The 12,470-nt window shown below is 35.2% G+C and overlaps 1 protein-coding gene across 2 annotated transcripts in view; it reads left to right on the forward strand.

Moving 5' to 3' along the window:
• The first annotated feature begins 580 nt into the window (after window positions 1-580).
• The window catches only part of LOC131159551 (asparagine synthetase [glutamine-hydrolyzing] 3), a 41,114-nt gene continuing 29,224 nt past the window's right edge, over window positions 581-12,470 (forward strand). Inside the window, exons 1-4 of one of the 2 annotated variants that reach the window (XR_009137816.1) lie at window positions 581-835; window positions 8,168-8,306; window positions 10,457-10,552; window positions 11,076-11,217. Coding sequence is in view for 1 of the 2 variants with exons in the window: in XM_058114564.1 (XP_057970547.1) it covers window positions 756-835; window positions 8,168-8,306; window positions 10,457-10,552; window positions 11,076-11,217 (457 nt within the window). In the remaining variant the exon portion in view is untranslated. The remainder of the gene's footprint in view (window positions 836-8,167; window positions 8,307-10,456; window positions 10,553-11,075; window positions 11,218-12,470) is intronic. The other variant, XM_058114564.1, reaches the window with a different exon arrangement.

Consider the following 12,470-nt stretch of genomic DNA (forward strand, 5'->3'; position numbering starts at 1 on the left):
TCGGTTGGCTTCCTTCAACGGTCACCTGCTCGGCTCTGCAACAGGCACTCTATTCACGCAAGAAAGGAGGAAGAATGGGCGAGGTTATTCTGAAGCAAATCTCGCTACTTGGAGTAGCGAGATTTGCCACGCGTCGATATCCGAGTGGAGGTAATTCAAAAGGAGATGGCAGAGCATTAATTATTACAACAAAATCTCGCTACTTGGAGTAGCGAGATTTACCACGCGTCAAATTGTGATTCGCAGACAGTTACCACGCGTCGAAAGGTGGCTGCCAGAGTATTACTTCTCCCAATTAAATCTCGCTACTTGGAGTAGCGAGAATTGCCACGCGTTATCACGAGCCCTTTATCCAAGAGCAAAAATCGCTACTCCGAGTAGCGAGATTTGGTTAAAAATTGTTATTTGGAATAGTAAGATTACGTCAGAATCATTTTAGAAAATACTTATCAGAATGAGGTATTATTTAATATATTTTTTTAAAAAAAGTTAAAACGGAAAAAAACTCCAAGTATCCCGTGGGACCCCACTGAAGGGGAAGACGGCGTTCAAAACCCTATTTTAAGTTAATGGAATCTTTTGAAACATTTCAGAATCAACGGTTGGGATAAGACTATGAAGCCTCCCGATTCGGCTGCCTCCATTTCCAAATATTCTAATTTCACCTTCTGATCCTCTTCTCGACGTTCTCTCCGGCCGTCCCTCGTACTTCACGTAGAGAGAGAGAGAGAGAGAGAGAGAGAGAGAGAGGCGCCATGTGTGGAATACTCGCTGTCTTCGGTTGCGTAGACACGTCTCAGGCGAAGCGGTCCAGAATCATTGAACTTTCTGGGAGGTAATTTTCTCTGTGTGTGCGTGTATGTTTTTTTTTTGGGTATAATTATTATTATCTTTTGAAACTCTCTGTTATGATTGTAGAATATTGGGAGTGTTTATGGAGTTCACCGCATTGAAGCTTTGCAATTGTCCTTGTGAATATATTGATGAAATGTTTCTGACTGATGTGAAATGTTCGGAGTGTTGTGGATTGTAGATGTTGAATTTTTTCTTGAATTTTTCTTATGTGAACTTTATGTTTTGTCAACACTGCTATTTAGCGTTTTAGCTGATTTGCACAGTTACAAATCAGGACCTTGCAATTGTAGACTGAAGTATATATGATCAATTGGCTAAACATGTTGAGAGGTCAAGCAGCAATTGATTTGGTTTATTTGCATTGCTGTGTGTAATCAGAGTGGGTAATTGGACTCAGAGGGTAGATTCTGTGTTTGTCAGCTTCTCAAGTTGTTAGGAAAACTACATGCAGATGCAATGAGAGACCTGTTTAAACTTTAAAGTGCTCAATCGTTTAAACAAACCTTCCAATTTATACTGATTCAAAACACGTTGTCCACCAGCGGTATGGATCATTTTTATATTGTTCACGCATGGTTTGAAAATTTATTATTAACCCACATAACAATAGGTCTGCTAATCCATTACAATCATGTGGTTTTATATTGCTCAGTGGTGGTTAAAATTTTTGTAGACAACACGCACGAGGTTCGTTAAACATGTTAGTATGTTACTATCCCATAGTTTTCAAAATTTGCACGTAATCCTTGAATTTAGGCCTATTAAACACAGTACATTTTCATATGTCACGTGGTGTCACAGATCGAATATTTCACAGTTTGTGAAGGGCCATGCAACACTAGTTATAGCACTTTTTTTTAACTAATCAACCAAAGATTACTGTAGTTTATTACAAGAACACATTCACAACAGTTTAATGAAGAGTATGCTAAAGCAGTAAGCAATTCATGAAAGTAAATGGCAAGCAAGTAGTAAACATTGGAGCAACATAATTCATTGACAACACCTCCGTAAGCAACGTGTGTTTAGCAAGGGAAGTAATTGACTTAACACATTTAACAAATGCTAGTGAGTTTTACAAGATTGATGAATACACCCTCTCCTAAAGAACCTTATATACTATTTTAGTTCCGGTGCTAGAAAACATCAAATCGACCAAGGAGTCATACTCCACTTTACATTGAGACATGAACACAAGTGTAAAACTTATACTAGTATTTACAAGATGGTAACTCATCCCATGCACAAGGCAAGTGGTCATAGGCAAACAAAATACCCTGAACAAGCTTGACTCATGACATTTTACCCCACTTATGTGGTCGACGTTCTTATAGACTTTGATGCTAGATACTCTCTACTTTCTCCACAAATGAGTGCTAGTATTCCGTTGAAATCCAGTTGATTTCTTCGTCTCTAAGGCCTTTCCACTTAACTAAGAACTTGTGCTGCTTCTTCCTTGATGATTTAAACTCTCTGCCTGCAAGGATGACTTCAACTTCTCTTCTGTCAGGTTTGCGCTGTCTTTAGTGGTGCTTTGGTTGATTGAATTTTGCTTGAATCTTTAGTATCGATGTTGAAAGGGTTAGGCAACTGACGTAAAACATAGGATGCGCTTTCATCCAAGTTGGAGGATCAACCTTGTAAGAGGCCTTCTCGACCTTAGCAAATGTGGGGACTGGTCCTTTATTTTTGTGAAGTAGTCTCCTATCTTAATGTCGTAGTGACCTAATTTATTTAGGATGGAACTTAACAAGCACCAAGTTACCCACATTGAAGTGCAATGGTTTTCTCCCTTGATTTGTTGGGCTTCTTTATCCGTTTGGAAGCTTTCTTCATTTAGGCTTGAGCAATCTTTGCATTTTGTCTCCATTCTTTGGTGAAGATATATGCTCTTGGACGCTTTCCTATTTACGACTCATTCATTGTGTGAGGTAACAACGACGACTAGCTTGTAACAAGTTCAAAAGGACTCTTATATTGGTTGCTGAGCTCGTTTGGGTATTGAAATAGAATTGAGCCACGTTGAGTAGTTGCACCTAATTGAGTTCTTTTGGGCAACATCGAGTAGTTGCACCCAATTCTTCTGATTGGCAATGATGAAATGGTGCAAGTACTTTTCTAGTAGCCAATTGAATCTCTTCATTTTTCCATTTGTCTCTAGGTGGTAACTTGAAGAGATGTCAAGTTGTGAGCTAAGGATTCTAAAGATTCTGTCCAGAAGTGCCAGTGAATCTTGAGTCTCGGTCACTGATAATGCCTTAGGAAACACCTCAATACTTCACAACATGTTTAAAAAACAATTGTGTTGTCACCTCTGCAGAATAGTACTTTAGTGCGGGTAAGAAAGTTACTTCGAAAGAATGCCTATAATCACAAATATAGATCCTGTATTTCTCATTCTGAGTAGGTTTGTGATGAAGTCAAGTGAGACACTCTCCCACGGTTTGATTGGTACTTGAAGGGGGGCTCAAACAACCTTGTTATCTTCTTCAACTCCACCTTGTCTGGTTGGTAGGTGAGACAAGTTTGGGTATACTTGACCATGTCATCACATATATGCGGCTAGTAATACCTTTGTTTCAGCAATGCCAAAATGCGATGCCATCCTAGATGACCTGCCTACATGGTTTGATGACACTCTCTTTGCAGTGTCTTCCTTAGATCTTCAGCTTAAGCCACAAAGAGCTGATTACCATGTGTCATTAGCAATCTGTCTTCTAATTAGAATTGGTGCGCTTTGCCTTCTTTCACCAACTCCACGAGGTTCTCCATCACACGTTTAACAAATGCTAGTGAATTTTACAAGATTGATGAATGCTCACTTTGTCCTAAAGAGCTTTATATGCTATTTTAGCTCTGACACTAGGAAACATCAAATTATCCAAGGAGTCTTATTCCCGCTTTACACTAAGACATAAACACACTAAGAGCATAAAACCTGTATTAGTATTTACATGATGGTAGCCCATCCCATGCACATAAGGCACAAGCAGTCACATGCAAGCATTATGCCTTGAAAAGCTTGGCTTGTGGCATGTGGTCATCACATAAGGCCAACAAATGGATATAATATAGGATGAGTTGAGGATTATGAGTCATGACACATAATTTGTTCCAATATAAATGGAATTGGTCAAACAACAAGTTTAAATTACACAAAATTAATTCTGTAGGCTAAGTGCAAATGTTGGTGACATATTTAATAAACCTAGCCTCATTTGATTTAAATGCAATATTTGTATCGCAAATGGGCGATATGAAATCACAAGTGGGTAATAGATTCAACAAACCTAACCTTTGGTGGGTTAAGCATAAATTTTTGAATCACAGGTGTGCAATATAAAAATGACCAGAAGTACAAGAGTTAAAGTGTATATGACCAATTTTATTTATTTATTTTTAACAAGTGCTAAGAAAAATGAATATTCCATTTTAGAATTGAAATTGTTCAAATAGAGTGGTGGCATGCACATCTAGAGTTACTCCATTGAAAATGATGGAAAAGATTTTTTGTTATCTTAATGATAGTTGGTTATGTAAAATGAGTATGTGAATTTCAAATTAGTCATGAATTGAGGAGTTCATTTTTATATGGTTCTTAAACAATGCTCAAAAGTATGTTATATGGCTAATGAAAATGGGCGTCACTCTGCCAAGTTGAGTGGAAAGACAATGAAAATAGTTCGTATTTTTAAGCATTTAAGAAATGCTATATTGGTATTGTTGCATGTAGTAAGACTTGTATGAGGTAATGTTGCCAAAAAAAGGTATCCTTTAGGATGACAAATGAAATGGATTGAAATATTAAGATGTTATCCAAAATTTTTTTACCTGAAAAATTTAATTTTGAAGATTTATATGGTGGCATAAGAGATGTGCTACAACAACAACAAAACCAAACCCTTAAGTCTCACTAGGTGGGGTCTGCTATATGAATTCTTTTCCGCCAATTTATGCGATCATGGATCATTTCTTTTGACAGATTCAGGGATATTAAATCCTTACTATTTCCTTCTAAGTTATTTTTGGTCTACCCCTACCTCTTATACTGTCCCCCACAGTAACTAACTCACTCTTCCTCACTGGCGCACTATGTAGCCTACGTTGCAAGTGTCCATACCATCTGAGTCGTCCCTCCCTTATCTTCTATAGGAACTACACCTAACTTACCACGAATATGTTCATTCCGTAGTTTATCTTTCAATGTTATACCACTCCTCCATCTAAGCATTCTCATCTTGGTAACTTTTACTTTTTGGATATTCTATTTCTTGGTCGCCCAACATTCTAATCCATATAGCATAGCTGGTCTTATAGCTGTCCTATAAAACTTCCCTTTTAATTTTAAGGGTATTCTACAATCAAAAAGCATACTTGAAGCACTTATCCATTTTACCCAACCTACTTTAACTCATTTCATTACATCATTTTCAATTTCTCCTTCAGCTTGCATAATAGATCCAAGGTATCGAAATTTACAAGTGCTATTTATTTCTTCATCATCAAGTTTAACTTTGTCTCCAATATTCCTCCTACCATTACTAAAATTATATTTCATATATTCTGTCTTATTTCTACTTATCCTAAAGCCTCTAGATTCCAAAGTTTTTCTCCATAATTCTAACTTAGCCTCTACTCCATCCCTAGTTTCATCAATTAATACAATATCATCTGCAAACAACATACACCATGGAACCTCCTTTTGAATACTCTTAGTCAGTTGGTCCATCACTAAAGCAAAAAGATAAGGGCTCAAAGCAGATCCTTGATGTACATCTACGGTGATTGAAAATTCTCTAGTTTCTCCATCGATAGTCCTTACACTAGTCATTACTCTATCGTACATATTCTTAATGATATCAGTATACCTACTACATATACCCTTTTTTTCTAAAACCACCATAGAACTTCCTTAGGTATCCTATCATATGCTTTCTCTAGGTCAATAAATACCATATGCAAGTCCCTCTTCTTTTCCATAAACTTTTCCATGAATCTTCGTAAAAGATATATAGCTTCTATGGTAGATCTCCAGGCATAAAACCAAATTGATTTTCTTGAGACCTCTGCTTCTAAACTTAATCTTTGTTCAACTACTCTTTCCTATAGTTTCATTGTATGACTCATAAGTTTAGTTCCATGATAGTTATTACAATTTTGAATATCTCATTTATTTTTGTATATAGGTATTAAAGTGTTTTTCCTCCATTCATCTGACATTTTCTTTGTTTTTATAATTGTATTAAATAAATTAGTTAGCCATATAATTCCTTTATCACCTAAGCATTTCCAAACTTCAATTGGGTTGTTATTTGGTCTTATAGCTTTCCCATTTTCCATCTTTTTTAGTGCAAACTTAACTTCGTTAACTCTAATTTTGCGAATAAATCTCATATTTTTAGTCTTTTCCTCATTTGATAATTCTAAGTCTAAACTTTCTGTTTGGTTTTCATTAAACAACTTACTAAAGTAACTTTGCCATCTTTATTTAATGTCTTTGTTCTTAACCAAGACATTATCATCTTTTTTTTATACATTTTACATTTCTTAAGTCCTTACTCTTCCTTTCTCTAGCTTTAGCAAGTTTAAATATATCTTTTTCCCCTTTTTTTGTATCTAATCTATCATTCAAACTATTAAATGATTTGTATTTAGCTTCACTAACGACCTTTTTTGCATCTTTTCTCGCCTCCTTATAATTTTCAAAGTTATCCCTTTTTCTACATTTTCGCCACGTTTTATACCAAATTCTTTTTGTCTTTACATCTTTTTGTACATCTTTATCCCATCACCAACTTTCTTTGCTATTCGAGAATCTTCCTCTTGATTTACCTAAAATCTCTTTTGCTATCTTTTTAATAGAGTTAGCTAATCTACTCCAAAGAGTATTCGTGTCTATCCCATCCTCTATAGTCCAATCCAAATCTTTGATTATTTTATCTTTAAATTTTATTATATTTTTTCCTTTAAGGTTCCACCACCTAGTTCTCTTACACCGTTTTATTTTATCATTTTTCTTCCATTTTTTAATGCATATAGTTAACATTCAGACTCTATGTTGTGTGGTTGAACTTTCACCTAGAATAACTTTACAATCCTTGCATGATAAACGATCTACCCTCCTAGTTAAAAAAAAATCTATTTGACTTGTATTTTGTCCACTTTTAAAGGTTATTAAGTGTTCTTCTCTCTTCTTAAAGCAAGTATTCATTATGCTAAAATCATATGACGTAGCGAAGTCTAAGATCATCTCCTTAGGCTCATTTTTGTTTCCTTATCCATATCCTCTATGTATCCTTTCATAATTTTTATTATCCCTTCCAACGTGTCCATTCAGGTCTCCTCCTATAAATATTTTCTTAGTCCTTGGTATGTCTATATAATTCTATCCATATCTTCCCAAAATTGCCTCTTAAGATTTTTTGCTAATCTGACTTGAGGAGCATAAGCACTAATGATATTTATCGTCTCTTGTCCTATTACCATCTTGACTTTTATAATCCTATCCCTTACTTTATTTACATTAACAACGCCATCTTTTAAGTTTTTTTCTATATAATTCCTACTCCATTCTTATGTTTTTCTTTTCCAATGTAGCAAAGTTTAAATCTTGATTTATCAATTTCTCTAGCTTTCTCCCCTACGTACTTAGTTTCTTGAAGGCAAATTATATTAATTCTTCTTCTAATCATTATTTCCATAATTTCTATGCTTTTACCCGTAAGTGTCCCTATATTCCAAGTTGCTAATCCAATCTTAGTTTCCTAAACTAATTTCTTTACCTACCCACGTTTAGAATGATGTAGGAACCCTCGCATAAGAGGTGTGCTGCTGACCCTAAATATCTTGATAAGGTCAGGTGACTTATTTGATTGTATTCTTAATATTTGACAGCTAAAAATTATGTTTGATTATTGGTTTGGTGTCATTGGTCATGCTAAAAGTAAAAAATTCAATTCTTGTTCATTCGTTGGTTAGAAGTCTAACATCTTTTTGTAGAGAATGTGGCTTTGGACTTCCTTTCTTGGATTTATCACAGGATCCTCATGGGTCTTATTGAGGCTAGCATTGTTAGAAATGAAATTTTTATAATCGACGTTGCATACTTCTTCAATTATATTAAATTGATATCATTTCTTACAAGTATATTACTTGCCTAATGCAATTTGTTTATATTAATACTACATTTTGGATACAGAATCAACACTGCTAAATGTCATCATTTTGAAAATGCAAACTACCTTCTTAGCCACATGTGGCATAATAAAATGATTGACAACTTTGTTTTATATCTCCTGATTTGAAAGCGTAGGTTGCGCCATAGGGGTCCAGACTGGAGTGGGTTGCATTGTCATGAGGACTGTTACCTTGCTCATCAAAGATTAGCGATTGTAGATCCTACTTCCGGAGATCAACCACTTTACAATGAAGATGAGACAGTTGTTGTTACGGTATATTTTACTTACATAAGCACTTGCATGTTGAGGATAATGAATAATGTGTTGGTAATGCATTTTTGTGAGTGTAGGTATGCAAAAATCTTCTAGGATGGTATTACTTGCTCACTCCATAAAAAATAGAGTTGACATAACATAGAGTAGTGTGTTATTGTGTTCACTCATAGCATTTAGTAGCAGTGGCATTTAAATGGACACACGTACAAGGTTCTCAGTTGCATAATTGGAGATTTTTTTACAGGACTTGGCCTAATTCCTCTGGGTGGCAGGCATGGTTTTAAATTGCAGTAGCGGGTAGCGTAATGTAACAGTAATGAGTGTAACAGGAAGTGGGAGTAGCGGATGTTACATAACGGGAAGTGGGTGTAACAACCGTGAATTTTTTTCAAGCATGCACAACCTTGTGCATGTTAGTGTACTTGCATGTTTTAAGCTTTTAACCCTTCTTAGAAAGAGTTTTAGTGTATTTTGGATCCTTTAGTTCGACTAATTAATTTATTTGGTAAGGGGCAACAAGTTTACATTTGTTTTAAACTACCAGTGACAGAAAAATTATGTGTGTTTGCGTATTTATATTTCTCATTGTTCTTATCTGTGATAAATTCTTATGTGTGCTAAATTAAACAAATAAGACATACGAATAATACAAATATAAAACAACTAGAAAAGAAAGAATGTTGAAGTTGAAAAATATAGAACATAAATATCAAATTACTAATATTATAAAAATAAAATATTTTCCTAACAAGTTAGTATTTTCAAATTGTTAATCAATGCATCTCTTGTGAGTATTTAAAAAAAATAGTAAATTGTGTCATTGTGATCCTCATTATAATCTTTTCCCCCTCTCGGCACATGGTATTTTGAGAATGATTTATGAAAGAGAGGGGAAAAGTGAGAAGAAAATGTAAAAAATAAAATAATTTTTTTTGGCATAATAGTCCCGTAGAGGTTATGTAACGGCTGTAGCGGCCTTTACGTAACAGTCACGGTCCGTAACGGCCGCTACAAACATGCTTTTTCTTTCCACCGATTTTGCAGTGTGTTACGGTATTGGTAACCCAAAAAATCGTTGCATAACGGTCGCAGCTGTTATTTAAAACCATGGTGGTGGATAACATCATTCCTTTGAAAATCTTATAGAAAGTGTTTTATCTTATTGTGAGAAAACATTGAACGCTCCACTGGTAATATAAGCCAGCTAGAAGATATCATGAAAATCACTCAATGTTAACTTGGTTTGGCAATTCAACTTGAGTACATCCCCCATCAATTGAAAAATGATCATCAAGAGCAATTCTTTTATGTCATTCTCTCATGTACACACATTGTTTCAATTTGGGCAAAACTCCTTTCTTTAAAGTTCACAAATGGATTTCAAGAGCGCCTCTTACAAGCACACCTCACCCTCCCATACCTATCTTATTCTTACATAAGTAGGGTATTTGTACCCTCTCTCAAGCACCAAAACATGTTAGCAATTAGTAGAGAAGTGCCTCTCAACAAGACACTCAAAGCTTTTGAGGGAAAAAATCTGCAAATGTTGTAGTCAATTGGCTTTCACTTGGCAGTTAGTGCCCAAAACATAGGTCACTGTCTTTGAGAAGGTTGTTCTTAGTGGTGGTTGACAAGTCTTCCAAATAACCAAAATTGAGTCACCATTCAACAACTCCATTATCGCCTTGTTGCACTGGATATCTGTGACATGTTATCCTTAACAAGGCAAATCATTTTCCATAACTGACTGAGGCTTCCCTCCTATTTTTGTAGTTGAGAAGTATAACTTTGTCTCCTCAAAGGTCTAAGGAATCTTGATGCATGGAATTTTCTTGTGTCTAGATCATAGTTGAATGGTGACAGGGCCCAATTGGTGAATTATGAGAAAGTAGAAGATTGCTTTTCTTGATAAAGATTGTCACCTTTATCAAATATCTTTTTTGAAATGTTGATTTAATTTTTTTAAAACTTCTTTTAAGTTCAATGTTAGTTGCTCTAGAGATTTTGTCACGAGCATGGTTTCTTATGGATTTCTAGTGCTATGTTGCTAGTATTGAATTAAACTATTTTTCTCTAAATATAATGCATGGCCTTAACCTCAAGTCTCTCTCTCTCTCTTTTTTTTTTTCTTAATCTTCTATGTTTAGGTTAATGGCGAGATATATAACCACAAGCAATTAAGAGAGAAGCTGAAGTCTCACCAGTTTCGAACTGGAAGTGATTGTGAAGTAATTGCGCATCTTGTAAGTACTTGACAAATTTATTGAAATCTGGTGGTCCATTCGTCTTGTTAATTTCTCAGTAGCAGCATGGTTTTGGATGTTGTTATGTACCTTGAAGTAGTAAATATTGGTGAAAAACTTGAAAAGAATAGCAAGAAGACAAGCAAACAAATGTAGATGTTACAACATCTTTGTTTTCATTATCTTTATTTTTTTTCCTATTTATGTTTGTTAAAGCTTGGCTCACAACCTATTTGCTTAAGTTTTTAGGTAAAGTGGTAATCTATCATGGTATCAAAATAGGTTACCAAGAGGTCATGGGTTCTAGTCTTCTTGCCCCCATTTACTGTGTGGTGTTAATAAAATTATTATATTCCATGTAATGGGTGTTCTTTATTGTGTGTTTATCTCTCCACGTGCTATCATGTTGCATGTGCAGGGGAGTGTTAAAGCTTGATATGCATTGTTGGCCACAACTTAACAACTTAAGCTTTTAGGTGAAGTGGTAATTTAACAATGTTTTTCCAACTTGGCTACTTTGCAGTATGAAGAATATGGAGAAGAATTTGTGGATATGTTGGACGGAATGTTCTCCTTTGTCCTTCTTGATACCCGTGATAAAAGTTTTATTGTGGCTCGGGATGCTATTGGTATCACCCCACTTTACATGGGCTGGGGTCTTGATGGTATGTGATTTTCATTTGGCATGTATAAGCATTTATTTGATTAAAGCTCTAGTATAATGTTTTTGAGATGAATCTTTTCATGAAGTGATGCCTAAGTGCAGCTGGCGGGGGCAATTCTCCCAATTGGTAATTTGAGCAATTATAATAATTCTGTTGTATAATATATTAAGTGCTTTCACATGATGAATTTTTTACCTGGTACAAGGAATTGTCCCTAGAATCTTGTAGACAAGCTTGAGTGTCAATGCTTTGGATAACAAAAATTATTGACATCCTCTGGTAGCATGTTATATTTGTTAAACATATATTTTGAATTCCACTATGGGTTACCAATGGATGTCCATAATCATTTTATGTTCTATGGGAGAATTTTGTTTGGAGGTACTGAAGTTGTTAACAAAGGTAGTCAATATTTATATGAATTTTGGGCTTTTTCCCACCTTGTATATGAGTATATAATGCTGAAAACCAATGAAAGCGTGTGTGTATTGGGATGGATATTGGGAATGGCATCGTACATGTTTCAATGCCCCTTATATGCTCTATTTTAATGATGTACTCAAAGAGTGATCTTAGCATCTATAGGTTCTCTACTTCATCAATAATATGAACTATGAAGGCCAAAAAGGAAGTTTTGTCTATTTTTGCCTTTAGCTTGACATGTTTATGACTAAATTTTTGTTATGTTTTGTGGAAAAACGTGTTTAATGACTTGTATTCTATACGTGTATAGTTAGCTATTTTAGGAAATTTTGTAACTACCTGTATTCCTAGAATTAGGCTGATTTGGTTAGTTTCCTATTATGTTAGAATATCCCATAAATCATGGGATCTGATATAACCTAGTTAATTTTCCTGTTCTGCTGCTAGGGTTGATGTATATAGCTAATGTTTTGTGTATTATTCAAAAAAATTCTTCCACGAAATGTTTCTCAGTTTGTGTCATGATATCAGAGCCTAAAGCTCTTTTCTGGGATTAAAAAACTCTTCACACAGGCCTTCATTGCCGAGACCATACTGCTGCTTCTTTGTACCCTGATTTAGCGTGTTTTTTAGTTCAAAGACAGAGTATTTTTGCACTTTTTCTGTTCAGCCTTCATTGCTGAAATTTCTTAGAGCAGTTTCCATTCTTATTTCTATCTTTGCCAGCCCTCATTGCTGGTGGTTTCCATTTCGAGTGATCGGCCTTAATCGCCAAGAGATCATTGTTTGTGAAGAATGTCGGAGGTTGCAGAGACGACCGCTACAGCACA

Source organism: Malania oleifera, chromosome 7, assembly GCF_029873635.1.
Source record: "Malania oleifera isolate guangnan ecotype guangnan chromosome 7, ASM2987363v1, whole genome shotgun sequence".
In the NCBI taxonomy this organism is placed as follows: Eukaryota; Viridiplantae; Streptophyta; class Magnoliopsida; order Santalales; family Ximeniaceae; genus Malania; species Malania oleifera.